The following is a 19044-nucleotide window of genomic DNA, read 5'->3' on the forward strand; positions in this document are numbered from 1 at the left end:
TAAGGAATTCTGGCATTCCAGATTAAAAGGCCAATACTTGCTTGGTAGGAATTGCTATTTTTTAACTTTGTTTTTATACTGTTTTTTAGCAGATATGTAAATATATAAATATTTTCTAGACATAAATGCATGATGACTAAAGAAACTGTTAAAATTAAAATTCAAGAATTATTTTATTCATATTTCCTGTCTAAATATGAAATATGTACTTAATATTTTGATGCCTGAATTTGAACAATTAAGTAATGAGTCACTTTATATTTAACTACAGGTAAAATTCCGTTATAACAAATACCTTTACAACGAAATTTTCATTACAACGAAGTATTTTTATGGTCCCGACAGTTTCCCCATATGACGCGAGTCTATAGAATTCTTGTTACTATGAAGTACATTCAGCAGACCCTTTTTCTTCACAATGAAGTGCACAAAAGACCTTGAAATGCCTGAATAAATCATCCACAGAGCAGTTAGTTCTGTGGCCACAGCTCAGTTGTGCACAATTATTCCCAAACAGAAACATTGTAATTTTTTTTTTTCTTTCTTTGAACTTTCCTTGTGCTGTGTTTTTTTTTTTTTTTGCCCTTTTTGTTTCCTGTGGTTTTCAGTGATACCTTTTGCTTATTGTGCGTCAACATTTGAAAAACATCCATTGGAATTTAACTCATTGTCACCCTCCTATAGAAATGGCAGACATGAAAAAATAACAGTTCATATTAGAAAAAAAACAACTTTACATTTTTGCAGCTCTCAATTGCGGCAAAAAGAAAAAAGACATTGTCAGTGAATTTGGAATTTTGTCATCGATGCTGTCAACTTTCTTGAAAGACCAAGCGAAAAAAAATCTTGGGTTGCAAACGTATGTGAACTGCTGCATTTGAAGATGTCGAAAAAGCAGTTTTTATGTGGTTCAGTGATGCTCGTTCAAGAAACATTCCTATTAATGCAGCACTCTCAAGAAAATGTGAGGTTTGTAAACTCTCTTGGGACCTCCCCTAACTGGACGACACACCGAAGAGCATCCTAAAGTCCGCGTCTATGGAAGACTTTATCTGTTGCTGGGGCAACAGCAGGCAAAGCTATGCTGCGTCTCTCCGCCAAAGCAAACAGAAAAGATATATGGATGATGCAAGGAACAATGTGAATTCAGGTAACAGGATTACTTGATCACTGATCTGGCTACGACCCTGCATGACTGCTATGTCTGTGTATAGCAGAGTGGCAGATCACACTACAATAAATAACTGCAGGGGCTTATCGTGCAACCCCGATCTTTTATGATTTGCTTCTGTGTCACTTCACTGCAGTGCTATGAGCCTGTTTTTGCCCTGCCCCGGCAACGGACAAACAATCTTCCACAGGCACTGCAATCGCACTTCGGGGCGCACTTCAGCGTATCGTTCCCGTTTACCTCAAAACAGTTCAGAAACCTCACAATATGAAGAAGTAAAGGATGATTCGGCTCCTGATTGATAACTGTGCTGCCCACAATATGCTTCCATATTTAGATAATGTTTGCGTTGAATTCCTCCCACCCAATTGCACAGCAGTGCTTCAGCCATTGGATTTGGGCATCATTCGTACCCTGAAAGTGTATTATCGCAAGGAAATGCTGAGAAAATTTCTCGTCGGCATAACTTGTAGGCAGGAGGAGATTAAAATTAAAGCGAAAGAAGCTATTGAAATGATTGCAAATGCCTGGGCGCAAGTTAAAGAAAGCACTAGAGTAACAAATACAGAATCTCTTACAACAAAATATTTTTTTAGGTCCCTAGGAGTTCGTTGTATTGGAATTTTACCTGTATGTGAATTTGTGTTAATTGCTTTACATGTGTTTTCCTTTATTTAAAGGTGTGGTTCACCTAAAAGTGTTTTTCTTAATATGTTATTTATATTGTTTAGTTTATAGTGAAGAACAAAATGCTTTAATCACCCCTTTTGATAGAGAACACAAATTGATACCCAATCTATGCACACATTTGTTTTGGTGACAATTCTATCCGAAAGTTCTCTTAAAGCCCTGTACTATCTGTAACACTACTGAAATAGTCTTGGGGCTACGGCCCCAATTCATACACTGAAGATGCGGAGTTTAAAACTGAGAGTTTGAAAACTTTAAACAAAAACAAACAGGCAAAAATGATGGAGGTATCTGGGGGGGTGTGATTGAAAGGAACAGCTTGCCTGTATCAAAATCCGAGTGGTAAAATGTTGCTGATATTTCTTTTAGTCTTGGATTGTCCATAACACAGTGTGTGAAGGCAGGGATGCTCATTGTTGCACCTGGTATCCGAGTACCTTAGGCCAAAGTTCAGTTAATGGCTCTATAAATCTGTCATGTAATCACAGGTTGTATTTTACTGGACATTAGGAGTAAAGCGAACAGCTGAGTATTGAGTTTTTGCTGGGAATGCCTAATGCATCTATTCTGGCCCTTGGTGTGTGTACCATTTACCAAAATAAAAGCTTCTTTTGCATCTTGAGAGAGGTTAGGAAAATAGTCTGGAGTGTGTTCAAAATCTCAGTAGAGGAAGCAGCTGCAAGGTACTGAGGCCAAAACCTACTCTTTTCTGTCATGGTTGCAAGCTGTGAAGCTGAAGAGAGAGGTCTTCCATGTGGTGTTAGCAGGAGGATTTCCCCATATTTTCCTGAAAATTACCAACCTGCCAGCAGGTACAACAGTAGATGAAGTGAAAACCCTTGTGAGGTCATGGAAAATGACATTCAGATGGCAGCACACAAGTACAATATAGTCCTTGTAGTTGTATAATGGCTGCTGCATGAAATCAAAAAAGGAATCTGACCTAGATGGTCCACAGTTCATTCAGAGTTAACCACTGTTGATTTTATATTTGGCTTTTACTTCCACTCAAATAAATAAAGCTCATTATTATACTCGCATGAACTAAAACTTGAAGCTTGGTAATTCTGAAAGAAACTGTGTGGTGTAAACATGTTCATTTTAAGTGACCAGCCATATTCTTGTTTTCTCCAGTATTCCTTTACAAATCACTTTTAATATCTAACTCTACATATACTGTATGTTTCATTGTCTATAAGAGCAAAGCAGGCATTTTTTCCCTGAAGCTTCATAATTTGATGGCAAATGTCACTCAATGGTTTTTAAGGTGACAAATAGCCAAGTGATGACATGCAGGCAGTACACTTCCATTAATGATATTTTTTTGCTTTTTCAGATGGTTAAAAAAATGTGGATGGACGGATGGAAGTCTTTCTTGCACTTTCCTTTTACATAATGACTATATTAAGTTTAACTGTTGACAGTATTCTAAAAGTAAAATGGCATTTTTGTTTTAATCTTGTGATTCTTGGCTTTTTTAGACGGGTGAACAAAGCATTTAAAATTCCACACCAAATCATGTACAACTGAAATAACAGATGATTGCAGGCTACAAATAAACTGAGTGAAAACAATGTGATTTGAAGTAGCTTCATATATACAAACAATTAAGCCTAGTCAGCTTTATATTGGTGACTATTAGTAGGCAAACATTTATCACGAGTAACTTCCTAGATGACCTGTTCAGTTTAAGCAAAACACTTAATTTTTTATGTTTCATTTTGTCTGTCATTGTTGTTCCTAAATCTTAAAAGTATAGTATCTTAAGTAAAGCACAATTTAATGTGTGCATTTAAAAAATAAACAGAAATACTCAAACTGCACAGACTAACAGCGCTTGTGACTTGAGAAATGTGAGCAACTAGGTCCTCCCTCCCCAGCTAGGGCAAACAAGGATCACTAATTTAATGAAGGGAAGTGTTGAATACACTGTCTGTAATGTATGGTGGGGAGGAGTTCAACTTTGGTTACTGAAAGTAGCTGTTCAGTTACACCACAGCAATGTTTTTCATCATACTTTTCAATTATGAATTGAGAAAAAAGATCCATATTTGAGGTGTGCAATGATTTTTTAATTTTTTTTTTATACTGAAGAGTTTGTGCCAGCGATTTGAGGGAGACTTGAAGTAATATTCTGGGTGATATAGAAGATGCATGAGCTATCAAAGGATATGGATAAGTATGGAAAAAAAACATTCAGGTTGTTAGTTTGAAGATGATTTATTAAATGTAGCAATTTTCGTGTGGTTTTTTTTCCTACTGTGTACCAGACAATCAGAAACCTTATAACTGATGCATACAATGACATGTTTGATGCATAATTCCTTGGTAAAGACCTTTTTTTGTTAGGTTGTTTGGGTTAATAATTACAATGGCTTTAGTTCCTGTGATAATTCTACTTGCTGGTGCCTCTTGATAAAGTAGCCAATTAGCACTAGTGATGCTGTCACCTTCTGTCATTTTATCTTGAAGGAATCAGAACTGTGTTTTCACCTGTCAATGTAATCGTTAGGGCATAGAACTGAAAAACTTCAATTAGAACCTCTGTTGTACTAAGTAAATGACTTTGGTTGCTTTCATAATAGCCAAACTCTCCACTGAGGACCTGAATGTGTTTCAGCAGCTCATTTGCACAATTACTTATTTTACCATTTATTTGGGCAAGGAATTTAACCAAAGAGAATAGCCAAAGCCAACATGGAACTTGCTTGTGTGCAACAGCTGTAAGGGAAATTGTCAGGCTGAAAATAGGGGCCTTCTGTGCCATGTCAGCATAACACTTTCTGGCTGACAGTCACTGGATGGCCAAAAATGTGGCAGCTGCTGCAGTGGTCAAAGCAGGGGCCTGTGTGTGAGTGGAGTTTAGTGAGGTCATAACTTTCAGATGTTCTTACACCTGTTCTCTCTAAATAGTTTAAAACCTTTTTAGCTTTTCTCTGCAAAGGCAGTAAAATATTGACCCCTCGCTGGAGATTTTGTTAAGGGATAGAAACCGCATTTTGAGGAAATTCTAGGGGGCATGGCTGCCAGATGTTGGGGAGTTTAAATGCTTTGGAGTCTTATTTACAAATAAAGGTAGAGATGATCTTGAGGGTGAAGGGCGAATTCGTGCAGTGACGGTAATTATAACAAACTGTGAAGTGAGAGCTGTCCGTTTATCATTTAGACTGCATCCCTGTCCTAATCTATGGTCAATACCTGGGAGGCTGATAGAATGAAAACCTATTACAAGCACCTAAAATGAGGTTCATGCACAGGGTTGCTGGGTTCATTCTCTCAGAATGGATGAGAAGCTCAGAAATACGGGTGGATCTTAAGTAACACTGTTGTTTTACAGAATCAAGAAGAGCTAGCTGAGGTGGTTAGTGTGTGTGTGTCTGTGTGTGTAAAGCACAGTCCACTGGGAAAGGACGCAAGGGTGGACTTGGGGTACAGCAGAAGGAATATAACTTCAGATTGTCCTAAAAGCATCTTGGGTGTTCGACAAGGAGGACTGGAAGATGTTACAGGGGGTAAGAAGACCTGCACCATTGCCAGAAAAAGTGAAATGAAAATTATGTAGAAATATTTTTTCAGAGGGGTGAAAAAATTGCTTTGTACTGTGTATAAGAATATACAACAATTATGTTTCTTGGGCAAGTGATATAGCTTTTTTAAGCTGGATATTTTGTGATCTCTATCCTGCTGCCTTGTGGCCATTTATGCAAGATTAAAAAAAAAAAAAAAACACCTAAAAGGTTTCAGCATGTTAGTAAATTCTTTAATACACTATTATAAGAGACTGTTTGGGACAGGGATAGAAAGAAATCTTAGAAGTGCAGAGGCAATTTTAACATGAATACTGTGCAAACTAGGCACAATATGTTCCACTTAGGCTTGGTGTCGGAACATCATTCCGGAGGATTTAAATACTCAACAGACAAAAGTAAAGCAAATGTTATAAATGAATAAGCAGTAGGGCAAGATCCATTTATACAGTATTCATGGGGAAAATAGTCATATGAAAAAGTTTGGGAACCAGTCTGAGCCTGCATAGTAACTTGCTTACAACAAAAAAGATAACAGTGGTATGTCTTTCATTTCCTAGGAACATCTGAGTACTGGGGTGTTTTCCGAACAAAGATTTTTAGTGAAGCAGTATTTAGTTGTATGAAATTAAATCAAATGTAAAAAACTGACTCTGCAAAAATTTAGGTCCCCTTGTAATTTTGCTGATTTGAATGCATGGTAACTGCTCAATAGTGATTACTTGCAACACCAAATTGGTTGGATTAGCTCATTAAGCCTTGAACTTCATAGACAGGTGTGTGCAATCATGAGAAATGGTATTTAAGGTGGTCAATTGCAAGTTGTGCTTCCCTTTGACTCTCCCCTGAAGAGTGACAGCATGGGATCCTCTCAAAAGATCTGGGGCCTCATGTATAAACGGTGCGTACGCACAGAAATGTTGCGTAAGAACTTTTCCACGTTCAAATCGCGATGTATAAAACCTACACTTGGCGTAAAGCCACGCACTTTTCCACTGTACCTCATGCCTTGTCGTACGCAAGTTCTCCGATCGGTTTTGCAGACTGGCGGCACCCAGTGTCAAAGCAGTGCTACTGTTCCTGTGTGATTACTCCTTATTTTCATGACGCGGCTTTATAAATACACCGAAACTAACTGCATATTGTTTATTAGTGTAATGCATCTGATTGTAATTAACTTGTAACAATATAATGGTCCAGGGAACAGCCATAGTATTCCAAATACCATAACTGATTTAGCGTTGTTACTCTCACTGCACCTTCCTCTTCTTATTTTTCTTCTTCTCCTTTCAGCTCCTCCCGTTAGGAGTTGCCACAGCGGATCATCTTTTTCCATATTACTCTCACTGCCCTACTCGGAGTATTTATATCACTGTATCTGTGAATCACAGCAGCAACTGATCGGAAAGGGAATTATCGGTATACAGCTTCAAGGACACGCTGTCTCAGCCACTGCAAAACGTTTTAAAGCCTTTCCTGTACGGACCTCGCGGTTCAGAAACCGTTTCATCCCAAGAACTTTAAATGCACTCAATCAATTGATCCTTGTAGAACTGTTTGTACTTATAAGTACATTCACCCCACTGTAAACTTGCACTACAGTTATAATATCGCAAAACCTGAGCCACTTTATAAAAGCGCGTATTTACATATGATGATGATATCATTTTTAAGGTGAAATGCAGCAAAACATGTTTATTAAATTATACAGATAAAACTTTAACTTCATTTAAATAATCTATATTCTTCACTGGGAGTGTCGTTAAGGATAGAATAATTAAACATGTACTACGAAGATATTTCAATGTTCTTTAAACGTTTTGAAGAATCGGCGCTAAGCTTACAGGTGGTTTAACGTCTATTACAGAGCTGATTGTATGGCGATCGGTTACTTGGGGAAAGAAAAGCACTGACTGCAGTGACGGCTACGCCAATATATATTGAATATAAAACAAAAAGAGAAAATAACAACTCGGCTAAAAACGTAGCGACAAATTTCGGTAAAAGTTAAATGCTTTTGTCATGAGCACGAGGCGGCTATGCAGTGTCTACAATGGACGTGGCCATCCACCGTGCATAAGCTACCTTACTGACATTGGCGGGTGAAGGAGCCACCGATTCTTCCTCTGCCCAGTGTCACCATAAGACTAGAGCCGCCCCTGAGTACTGCTGCAATAAATTATTTCATCGAAGTGAAACACATGTTTAATAACGTGCTTTAACTCCTATCATCATGAAAATTACATCACGTATACATCTCAGTATTTTAGTTATTCAGAGAGCTGTAATATCACGAATGTAATGGACTCTGTGTCCAGTTGGAGGAAGAGAGCCGGTTTAAGAAGCAAGTAGTGATTCACACACACAGGCACATAGAAGATCAAATACAAAACAAAGCATTTAACATGCTACTTTAATTACGATGTGATTTGAGAAACTGGTTAATTAAATGATTTTAAGATGAAGTTTATGATGTTCTACTTTAATGACAAAATAAACTACGTGATTAAAGTGGAAATGTCGAGATTGAAGTTGACATTTCGTGCTTTTTTTCCCCACCGTGTGCCTTTTTTCTCCATACCCTAATAAGCTTTCATATGACACTCAGACAGTGGGCTTACAACTCGGCTTTTCACGGCGACTTTGATATGTGACATCTTTTTTTTTATTTCCGGCACTGTGCGATTTTGTGAATGTGAGCTTTCAAGTTTCTCCAACACTGTCAATGTCACTCGATCAACTTCCTTTCGTTGATTATACCACGGTTTATTTGAACAAATAGTATGTTTTTCCTTTGCCTCCACTTGGTATTTGCTGAACTTCTTATATTTCCCCCATGCTTTTCCCATTGTCTTTTCACAGAAGGCTGCACTTAAGGGTGATTTATATTGATTTGCATATTCAAAGAGGCGTAATTCTGAGAGGAGTTGGGGCGTTACATAAAGCGCGTGCACGAGCGTTAGTTTTCACGCTGATCGGGATTTATGTAGCGAAAGAACGTGGAAGTTGGAGTACGCACAGATTCCTGCATCTGGATTTTTCTGTGCGTAAGCACATTTCCGCTTTTGTGCTTACGCCATGTTATAGTGCGAGTTCTACGCACGGCGTTATACATGAGGCCCCTGAAAACAAAGATTGTTCAGTATCATGGTTTAGGGGAAGGCTACAAAAAGCTATCTCAGAGGTTTAAACTGTCAGTTTCAACTGTAAAGAGTGTAATCAGGAAATGGAAGGCCACAGGCACAGTTGCTGTTAAACCCAGCAGGTCTGGCAGGCCAAGAAAAATACAGGAGCGGCATTTGCGCAGGATTATGAGAATGGTTACAGGCAACCCGCAGATCACCTCCAAAGACCTGCAAGAACATCTTGCTGCAGATGGTGTATCTGTACATCGTTCTACAATTCAGCACAATTTGTACAAAGAACATCTGTATGGCAAGGTGATGCAAAAGAAGCCCTTTCTGCATTCACACCACAAACCGAGCTGCTTATTATATGAAAATGCTTATATAGATAAGCCAGATTCATTTTGGAACAAAGTGCTTTGGACTGATGAGACAAAAATTGAGTTATTTGGTCATAACAAAAAGCGCTTTGCATGGCGGAAGAACACCACATTCCAAGAAAAACACCTGCTACGTACAGTCAAATTTTGTGGAGGTTCCATCATGCTGTGGGGCTGTGTGGCTAGTTCAGGGACTAGGGCCCTTGTTAAAGGGGTCGGATGAATTCAACCCAATATCAACAAATTCTTCACGATAATCTTCAAGCATCAGTTACAACGTTGAAGTTACGCAGGGGTTGGATATTCCAACAAGACAATGACCCAAAAACACAGTTCGAAATCTACAAAGGCATTCATGCAGAGGGAGAAGTACAATATTCTGGAATGGCTGTCACAGTGTCCGGACTTCAATATAATCGAAAATCTATGGGATGATTTGAAGCAGGCTGTCCATGCTCAGCAGCCATCAAATTTAACTGAACTGGAGAGACTTTGTATGGAAGAATGGTCAACAATTTCTCCATCTAGAATCCAAACACTCGTCAAAGGCTATAGGAGGCGTCTAGAGACTGTTCTATTTGCAAAAGGAGGTTCAACTAAGTATTGATGTAATATCTCTGTTGGGGTGCCCAAATTTTATGCACCTGTCTAATTTTATGATGCATATTGCATATTTTCTGTTAATCCAATAAACTTAATGTCACTGCTGAAATACTACTGTTTCCATAAGGCATGTCATATATTAAAAGGAAGTTGCTATTTTGAAAGCTCAGCCAATGATAAACAAAAATCCAAAGAATTAAGAGGGGTTCCCAAACTTTTTCATATGACTGTATTTGCATGTTGTTGAGTGTATGTTTGTGCACTGAGATAGACTTTGGTATAGGACTGGTTTGTGTCCAGCATCTGATACTGCCAGAACTGGGTCTGGCCACTTGCAACTCTGTACTGGAATAAGCAATTAGAAAATGCAAGGATGGTGTAACATTCGGTTGCATTCGAAGAGCTGTGCAAGCACTGTGGCCATCAATAGACTGAATTCACTGGGCAGGTTCTAGAACTTTTTCTCATTACATTTCAGGAGAGTGAGGGCCAAACACTATATCACCAGGATTAAACAAAAAGCTAAAAACGGGTGTAGACAAGTGTCTAGTCTATCACAAAGACCACACTCTCTCACATGCACACCCCCCCCCCTCCTAAATATTTTGGAATTTCCAATTAATGTAATTTGTAAAAAAAACACTTTTTCCTTTTTTTTTTGTTGAGCATGTCAGGCCAGAGTAGTTTTTATGAAATAGGACTTGCAAAGCTATTCAGTTATGACAAATGGTGGGGAATAACAGAAGTGGAAGGCAAACTTTATTGTAGCCATGGACCATTATGGATATTGGGCAAATGTGGCACTCTGCTGGTAAATTATACATTTGCTTTACATTCTGTAATAAAATAATACAGCATAATAATATAAAAACATTAAAATTCCTATTCAAGTTTGATAAACATGGTTTAAAAAAAGCTGTTATTCATTATTAAGTAAGTACTACTGCAGAATGATGTGCTTAGTTTAAGTGGGCTTGAGGATGTTATTTTTGTATTCCTAGTTGAAGTAGTGGGAGGTGGGATAGTTCAATGGCAGGAAGATGGGGACATTAACCTGGCGGAACTGTTCTTTCATCCAGCCTTTTCTAATTACATGGATCCTGGTAGCAGTAAACTATCTGGGCATCATTGGGGACAAGAATAAAAAGTCTCTTTATTGAAAGAATCGAATCAAGGACCATATTCTGGAAGCAGAGTCCTGTGCGCATGCAATCAACCAGCAACAGTGCATCCCTAACTTGCTTACACTAACCACTGGTGTTTCATTAACTTTTACTGGGGATCTGGTTGCCATCTTTAGCAGCTGTCAGAGGCGAAAAATAGGGAAATCTACAATATATTCAAGTTGTTGTAACTATTGTCAAGGTAGAATTGAAACAGTGAACTGATTTGTAGTTGAAGTCACTCAAAATATTTCTCCATTTTACGATAAACAGGTTCATAAAAGTTGTTTGAGATATCTCAACTAAAATTGAACCGTCTTGACAAATCTTGAAGAATAAGTGTGCCACATTTCAACAGTTGTTTAATGCGGACAGGCAGACATGGCTATTGCAATAGGTGGTTTGTGCATTATATGCAAATGCACCTAAAATTGAAAGAATGAAACTAATACTATAAATTGTCAGTTTTTTATGCACTGTTTGAATTTTAATTTGCTTTACATTCTATAATAAAATAATACAGCATAATAATATAAAAACATTAAAATTCCTATTCAAGTTTGAGAAACATGTTTTAAAAAAAAAAAAGCTTTTATTCATTGAGTAAGGAAGGCAAACTTTATTGTAGCCATGGACCATTATGGATATTGGGCAAATGTGGCACTCTGCTGGTAAATTATACATTTGCTTTACATTCTGTAATAAAATAATACAGCATAATAATATAAAAACATTAAAATTCCTATTCAAGTTTGATAAACATGGTTTAAAAAAAGCTGTTATTCATTATTAAGTAAGTACTACTGCAGAATGACGTGCTTAGATTAAGTGGGCTTGAGAATGTTATTTTTGTATTCCTAGTTGAAGTAGTGGGAGGTGGTTCAATGGCAGAAAGATGGGGACATTAACCTGGCAGAACTGTTCTTTCATCCAGTCTTTTCCAATTACACGGATCCCGGTAGTTTTAAACTATCTGGGCATCATTGGGGACTACAATAAAAAGTCTGTTTATTGAAAGAATCGAACCAAGGACCATATTCTGGAAGCAAAAGCAGCACTAACCACTGTCTGTGATATTGGCCAGATTGAATTGTTAAGTGTTTATTAAATCAGCTCAAATGCTGTTTAGTGCCATAAATTAACATGAATTTTTGCTTTGCAGTGTGAAAATAAAAAAAAATGCTAAATATGTAGAAAAAGCCAACTGATGTGTATCACCATTAACATAATAAGATGAGTAAAGGAAATCGTGTGCTTTTTTTTTCTTGTTTTAGCAAGTGACACAATGTTAAAGAACCCATTCAACTGATCTTTTTGACATTTTACACTTGTTATAAAATGGCATCTCTTTTGGGGGTAGGGGTACTTTTGCTAATTTGCTATTTACCTACTTAAAACCAAAATTCAAGGTGAAAACAATGTTTAGTAGTAATGCAGTAAAACAACTGATTCTAAAGGTATTCACTTCACTTATAATTATTTAGAATTATAAGAAATTTGACAAATGAAAGGAAACCTTCAATCCCATTTGTTTAGCCAATAGCTAAGCTGTCCCAGTGCATCCGGAAAGTATTCACAGCGCATCACTTTTTTCACATTTTGTTATGTTACAGCCTTATTCCAAAATAGCTTAAATTCATTTTTTTCCTCAGAATTCTACACACAACACCCCATAATGACAACGTAAAAAAAGTTTACTTGAGGTTTTTGCAAATTTATTAAAAATAAAAAAAAAAAACGGAGAAATCACATGTACATAATGTATTCACAGCCTTTATCAATACTTTGTCGATGCACCTTTGGCGGCAATTACAGCTTCAAGTCTTTTTGAATATGATGCCACAACCTTGGCACACCTATCCTTGGCCAGTTTCGCCCATTCCTCTTTGCAGCACCTCTCAAGCTCCATCAGGTTGGATGGGAAGCATCGGTGCACAGCCATTTTAAGATCTCGCCAGAGATGTTCAATCGGATTCAAGTCTGGGCTGTGGCTGGCCCACTCAAGGACATTCACAGAGTTGTCCTGAAGCCACTCCTTTGATATCTTGGCTGTGTGCTTAGGGTCGTTGTCCTGCTGAAAGATGAACCATCGCCCCAGTCTGAGGTCAAGTGCGCTCTGGAGCAGGTTTTCATCCAGGATGTCTCTGTACATTGCTGCAGTCATCTTTCCCTTTATCCTGACTACTCTCCCAGTCCCTGCCGCTGAAAAACATCCCCACAGCATAATGCTGCCACCACCACACTTCACTGTAGGGATGGTATTGGCCTGGTGATGAGCGGTGCCTGGTTTCCTCCAAATGTGACGCCTGGAATTCACACCAAAGAGTTCAATCTTTGTCTCATCAGACCAGAGAATTTTGTTTCTCATGGTCTGAGAGTCCTTCAGGTGCCTTTTGGCAAACTCCAGGCGGGCTGCCATGTGCCTTTTACTAAGGAGTGGCTTCCGTCTGGCCACTCTGCCATACGGGCCTGATTTGTGGGTTTCTGCAGAGATGGTTCTCCTCTCTCCACAGATGACCTCTGGAGCTCTGACAGAGTGACCACCAGGTTCTTGGTTGCCTCCCTGACTAAGGCCCTTTTCCCCCGATTGCTTAGTTTAGATGGCCAGCCAGCTCTAGGAAGAGTCACTCCACTAAGACTTCTTCCACTTATGGATGATGGAGGCCACTGTGCTCATTGGGACCTTCAAAGCAGCAGAAATTTTTCTGTAACCTTCTCTAGATTTGTGCGTTGAGACAATCCTGTCTCGGAGGTCTACAGACAATTCCTTTGACTTCATGCTTGGTTTGTGCTCTGACATGAACTGTCAACTGTGGGACCTTATACAGTATATACAGGTGTGTGCCTTTCCAAATCATGTCCAATCAACTGAATTTACCAGAGGTGGACTCCAATTAAGCTGCAGAAACATCAAGGATGATCTGGGGAAACAGGATGCACCTGAGCTCAATTTTGAGCTTCATGGCAAAGGCTGTGAATACTACATGTATTCACATGTAGCACAATGTACATGTGCTTTCTCATTTTTTTTATTTTTAATAAATTTGCAAAAACCTCAAGTAATCTTTTTCCACGTTGTCATTATGGGGTATTGTAGAATTCTGTGGAAAAAAAAAATTTAATCCATTTTGGAATAAGGCTCTAACATAACAAAATGTGGAAAAAGTGATGCGCTGTGAATACTTTCTGGATGCACTGTATCTCGTACAGATTCTTCTTAAAGGTTGTCAAGGTTTCTGCTTTAACTACGTGTCTCTGTAGTTTGCTTCAGAGTCCTAAAACTCTTTGCCTAAAGAAGTACTTCCAGGCTCAAGTTGTAAATGCAGTTCCCCTTAACTTCCACTGATGTCCTCAAGGATGTGATTCACTGTTAATCCGAAAGAATGTTGTTGGATTTACTTTACCAGTGCCTTTTGATTTTTAAATACCTGGATTAGGTCCCCACACAGACTCCTCTGGTCAAGACTAACAAGTTTAATTCTCTGAGTCTGTCAGAGTAGGACATGTCCTTAAGGCCTGGGATTCACTTGGTTGCTCTCCTCTGAACAAATGTGTTCTTACTCTTACTCCCTTGTCTTATTCAACAGTTTTCATTATATAATACAATATTTTATTTGCCTTTTTAATTACTTTAATAGTTGTTGATAATGTTGTGTCGATGTAAACCCCTAATTCCTTTTCTAAGCTTGCTTACCATATGGCGTTTCCCATCTTGTATTTATAATTGTTCTTTTGCTCATGTTTAGCACTTTGCACATTTGTATAATAAACTGCATTTTCCAGGTGTTTGCCGAGTTCTGAAGGGTGTCCAGTTCTTTTTTTTATTCTTTTTGCTGCTGTGTCATCTGTGAAATGCCAAATTTTACGAAGTATAACAGAATCGATACACCAACCAGTGTGTTTCTTTGCGCTGGCCCCAAACCCAGATAAAAGAGGAGGGTTACATTGGGAAGGACATCCGATGTACAATTATAGCAAATGTGCGGGCAACCATACAGATTTTCATACTGGATCAGTTCAGGCCCAGGTTAACAACAGCCAACACCAGTACTCATAGCCAACAGGGTTGCTAGGGGAAATTGGGCTACTATTGGCTGAAGGATAAAAAGAGGGGGAAGGCATGTCCGGAGGCAGGAGGAGAGGAGGAACATTAAGAGAGTGGAAGTGAGGGTAGGAATGTTGGTAGTATGACCGGCAAAGAGAGAGAGTTAGTCGATATGATGGAGAGAAGGAAGATTGATATATTGTGCGTACAAGAGACCAGATGGGAGTAAGGCCAGGTGTATTGGGTGGGGGAGGGGGTCAAATTGTTCTACCATGATGGGGTTGGAGGAGAAATGGGGTAGGGGTTTTCCTAAAGGAACAGTATGTCAAGAGTGTTTTGGAGGTGAAAAGTGAGTGTTGGAGTGAGTGATGATTTATAAAGCTAGAAATTGAAGGTATGATGACTTGTAAGTGCATATAAAAATGTTTGAGTGAGTTGGATGAAGTGGTGGATAGTGATCCCAAGGGAAAGAGTGGTGATTGGAGCGGATTTCAACGGAGATGTTGGTGAAGGGGGCCAAGGGGATGAGGAGGTGATGAGTAGGTATGGTGTCAAGAAAGAAAAAATGCTGAAGATCACACGGTAGTGAGTTTTGCAAAAAGGATGGACATGGCTGTGGTGAATACATATTTTAAAAAGAGGGAGGAACACAGGATTGATGTACAACAGTGGAGAAAGATGCACACAGGTGGATTATATCCTATGTGCAAGAGGTTGGCAAAGAAGTGGGATAGTCAGAGTGATGAAGAGGCTGAGAGAAGTAAAAGGAGATAAGGCATAAGGTGAAAAGAGAGGTGGCAAAGGCTAAAGATAAGGTGCATATGATGAGTTTTATGAGAGACTGGACACTAAACAACAACAACATTTATTTATATAGCACATTTTCATACAAAAAATGTAGCTCAAAGTGATTTACAAAATGAAGAATAGAAAAATAGAAGACAATAAAAAATGAACATAAGTCAACATTAATTAACATAGAAGAAGTAAGGTCCAATGGCCACGGTGGACAGAAAAAAACAAAAAAAAAAAAAAACTCCAAAGGCTGGAGAAAAAAACTAAAATCTGTAGGGGTTCCAGACCACAAGACCGCCCAGTCCCCTCTGGGCAATCTACCTAACATAAATCAAACAGTCCTCTTTGTATTTAGGGTTTTCATGGAAGGACTTGATGATGATGGTCACGTAGACTTCTGGCTTTCAGTCCATCAATGTTGGAGCATCATGATGCTTTGAGTAGGTGGTGGTGGCGCAGGCCGCCACCACAAAGAAACCGGAAAAAGAAACAGAAGAGAGAGTTGGGGTCAGTACGGATTTTGGAGCCACTATGAATAGTTATTATGATGAATTGAATATACAGAGTATCAGTATTAAGTTAAAGTGAAGTTATAAAAAGGCCATGTTAAAGAAATGTGTTTTTTAGCAGTTTTTTAAAGTGCTCCACTGTATTTGCCTGGTGAATTCCTATTGGCAGGCTATTCCAGATTTTAGGTGCATAGCAGCAGAAGGCCGCCTCACCACTTCTTTTAAGTTTAGCTTTTGGAATTATAAGGAGACACTCATTTGAAGATCTAAGGTTACGATTTGGAATATAACGTGTCAGGCATTCTGATATATAAGATGGAGCGAGATTATTTAAGGCTTTATAAACCATAAGCAGTATTTTAAAGTCAATCCTGAATGACACAGGCAACCAGTGTAGTGACATCAAAACTGGAGAAATGTGTTCAGATTTTCTTTTCCTAGTTAGGATTCTAGCAGCTGTATTCTGCACTCGTTGCAAGTGATTTATGTCTTTTTTGGGTAGTCCTGAGAGGAGTGCATTACATTAATCTAGTCTACTGAAAAGAAGAGAGAGAAAAGGACCTCTACTGATTTCCCCAAATTATGGAATTAGTGACTCCATAAGCTGAATATCGTTTTTTCTGTAGAATGGATGTGTATCTAATGCTGGTTGAGGAAGATTGGTCCTTCAAAATTATTTTGTGGTGAAAAAGGACATGGTAGGCACCATTTGCACACCTACCACCTTTAAATAAAATTGTTTGCTGACGAATATAAAAATAACCTGCTGACTGGCAGGAGGATTACAGGAGTAATAGCACTGTGGGACTGCAGCAAAGTAGGAGGAAGGGAAACAACAACACACTGGCAGCAGGAGAGGACCTGCATATGCTAGTAAGGCAGTGCAGGGGCGCCTCAGGAGAGTGTAAGCCCTGGTAAAGATGAACTACCGTCCACCTGCATGTTTTGATCTTGCCTCAGATACTTGGTTGATGTTGAAATGATCCATTTAACTGCAATACGTCGCATACCTTTTTTTCTCGTCACAGTTCTCTTTTGCTGTTGTTGGTGTGTATTTTCCTCTCGTCTTCTGTAGAGGCAGTAATATGTAAGATATTTGCTAATGCAGGATTATGTAGAACTGTTTTGTGGCACCATGGAGAAACATGAAAGTGAAAGCATAATGTACTTGAAATTCAAGAATTCACAATTAATCATTAAAATTTCATAAATTAGTTGGAATAGCTAACAGCCTGAAACCTGATGGAGAGGGGTGGAGAGAGACTACTGCCTCTAAAATTGTGAACTTGTAGAGTCGTGTCTGTTTTATATGTAATAAAAACCCTGCATTTAGATATTAAGATCAATTTATTTCCATTATCTTCATGTGGATGTGATATAACATGCAATGTGAAAGACAGCACGTTAAGTTTTTTTTCATTTAATTGTACTGATTATGAACGGAATACATACAGGTAACGTAACTTTTCATAGCACTTCTTTTCTGTTTAAATTCAGCACAATTGTTGTAGGTTGTAATGATTTGTAATATTATTTTTCATCTCAAATTATTTGTGTTTTCTTGTGAAAGTGAATTAATCTCCAGAAACAAGTTTAAGTATGGTAAAAAGTAAGCTTTCTGTATTTATTGAAGGTTGCTTACAAAATTATAACTCAGGATTTTTTTTTTATTGTCATATGGGAGACATTTGCAGGTTGCTTACTCATGATTTGGAGATCTTTTATGGTGCATAATTACCATAGACTGATATGCAGTATGTCTAAATCATTCTGAAACTATTTTATTCAGTGGAAAGTACAGTAGAGTTGGTATATTTTAGGTATTTATGCACATTCCCATTGCTTAACTCTCAACTTTTTTTTTTTTTATGTGCTGCTGTAGTTACAATTGTGTGACTAATATGCTGCTATGCTCCACAGGTATCCACAGACGAGGGCCGAGGACTGGCCAGGGAGTTCAGCTGTCCCTTCTTTGAGACTTCAGCTGCTTTACGGCACTACATAGATGATGTGTTCATTGCTCTCGTACGACAGATCCGTCAGCGTGATAAAGAAGCTGTCCTTGCGCTGGAGAGGAAGAATCGGAAACATGCCTCAGTCTGGAAACGACTTAAGTCCCCATTCAGACGAAAAAAAGACACTGTTAACTGAGTGTTGTATTTTTGTCCTGTTACACACTGAGATATCAAAGTACATCAATACTGTAAAAGTTAAGGTATCTTAAGGGTCGCAACCCCCAAAGGGAAAGTGTAGGCCACACCATATTGAATTGGTGTATAAAAACTCTGCAGTCTGCACGTGCTGATATAAAGCTTGGTGAGAAGTGGCCACAAACATCAGTTACAATTTGACTATCGCACAGAGTAACTTGCCACACATAAATTACATCACTGGATAGTAAAGAAAGGGAATTGGATTGCATTGTGCTCTCCATTGTTTAGTTAGATAAACAACTAAAAATTCTGGTATTGTAAAAGTCTCCAGTGTGAAACAATTATAACTCCTAACCACCAAACAAAATAATTTACCTTTGATAGAAATCTTAGGGTTCTGGTGGTTTTACATGCATTCATTTACAAATTATTGGGTGGATGTCATTTACTTTTGGGTTGTTTCTGTTTGGTTTATGGGATCCTGACTTTTGTCCTTTTTCTAACCCCACCCCCATTATTTTTAGGAATTATTACTGGTGCCTTAATTTTTTTTTTATCAAAATAATTGCTGATCCCTGTTGTTTATATATATATACATTTTAAAGTCAGAACAGTAATGTATCTGGTCTAAACTTTTTACATATTTTCATTATAAAAGTATTTGTAATAACTGTGTTACTCATACCCACAACCTCTTTGCAGAGGTAGCACGGAATATCCCACTTAAAAGTGGTACAGAAGAGTATACATAGGAAATGTCTGTTGACTTGAAGGCTGACGAGTCTGATGAAAGTTGCTGCGCCAAAAACACAGTTTGTGCAATAGGAAGAGAGCACAAGTGCATTGAATGAACTTCAGTCCATTACACCTCACATTTGCACCA

General features: G+C 38.4%; 1 protein-coding gene across 1 annotated transcript in view; it reads left to right on the plus strand.

Annotated features, from left to right (window-relative positions):
• The window catches only part of rit1 (Ras-like without CAAX 1), a 35081-nt gene extending 16412 nt beyond the window's left edge, over window positions 1-18669 (plus strand). Inside the window, exon 6 of the mRNA XM_039767757.1 lies at window positions 17929-18669. Within this exon, the coding sequence (XP_039623691.1) occupies window positions 17929-18159 (231 nt within the window). The 3' untranslated portion in view covers window positions 18160-18669. The remainder of the gene's footprint in view (window positions 1-17928) is intronic.
• The last annotated feature ends 375 nt before the right edge of the window (window positions 18670-19044 follow it).

Source organism: Polypterus senegalus, chromosome 1 (assembly GCF_016835505.1).
Source record: "Polypterus senegalus isolate Bchr_013 chromosome 1, ASM1683550v1, whole genome shotgun sequence".
NCBI classification, from domain to species: Eukaryota; Metazoa; Chordata; class Cladistia; order Polypteriformes; family Polypteridae; genus Polypterus; species Polypterus senegalus.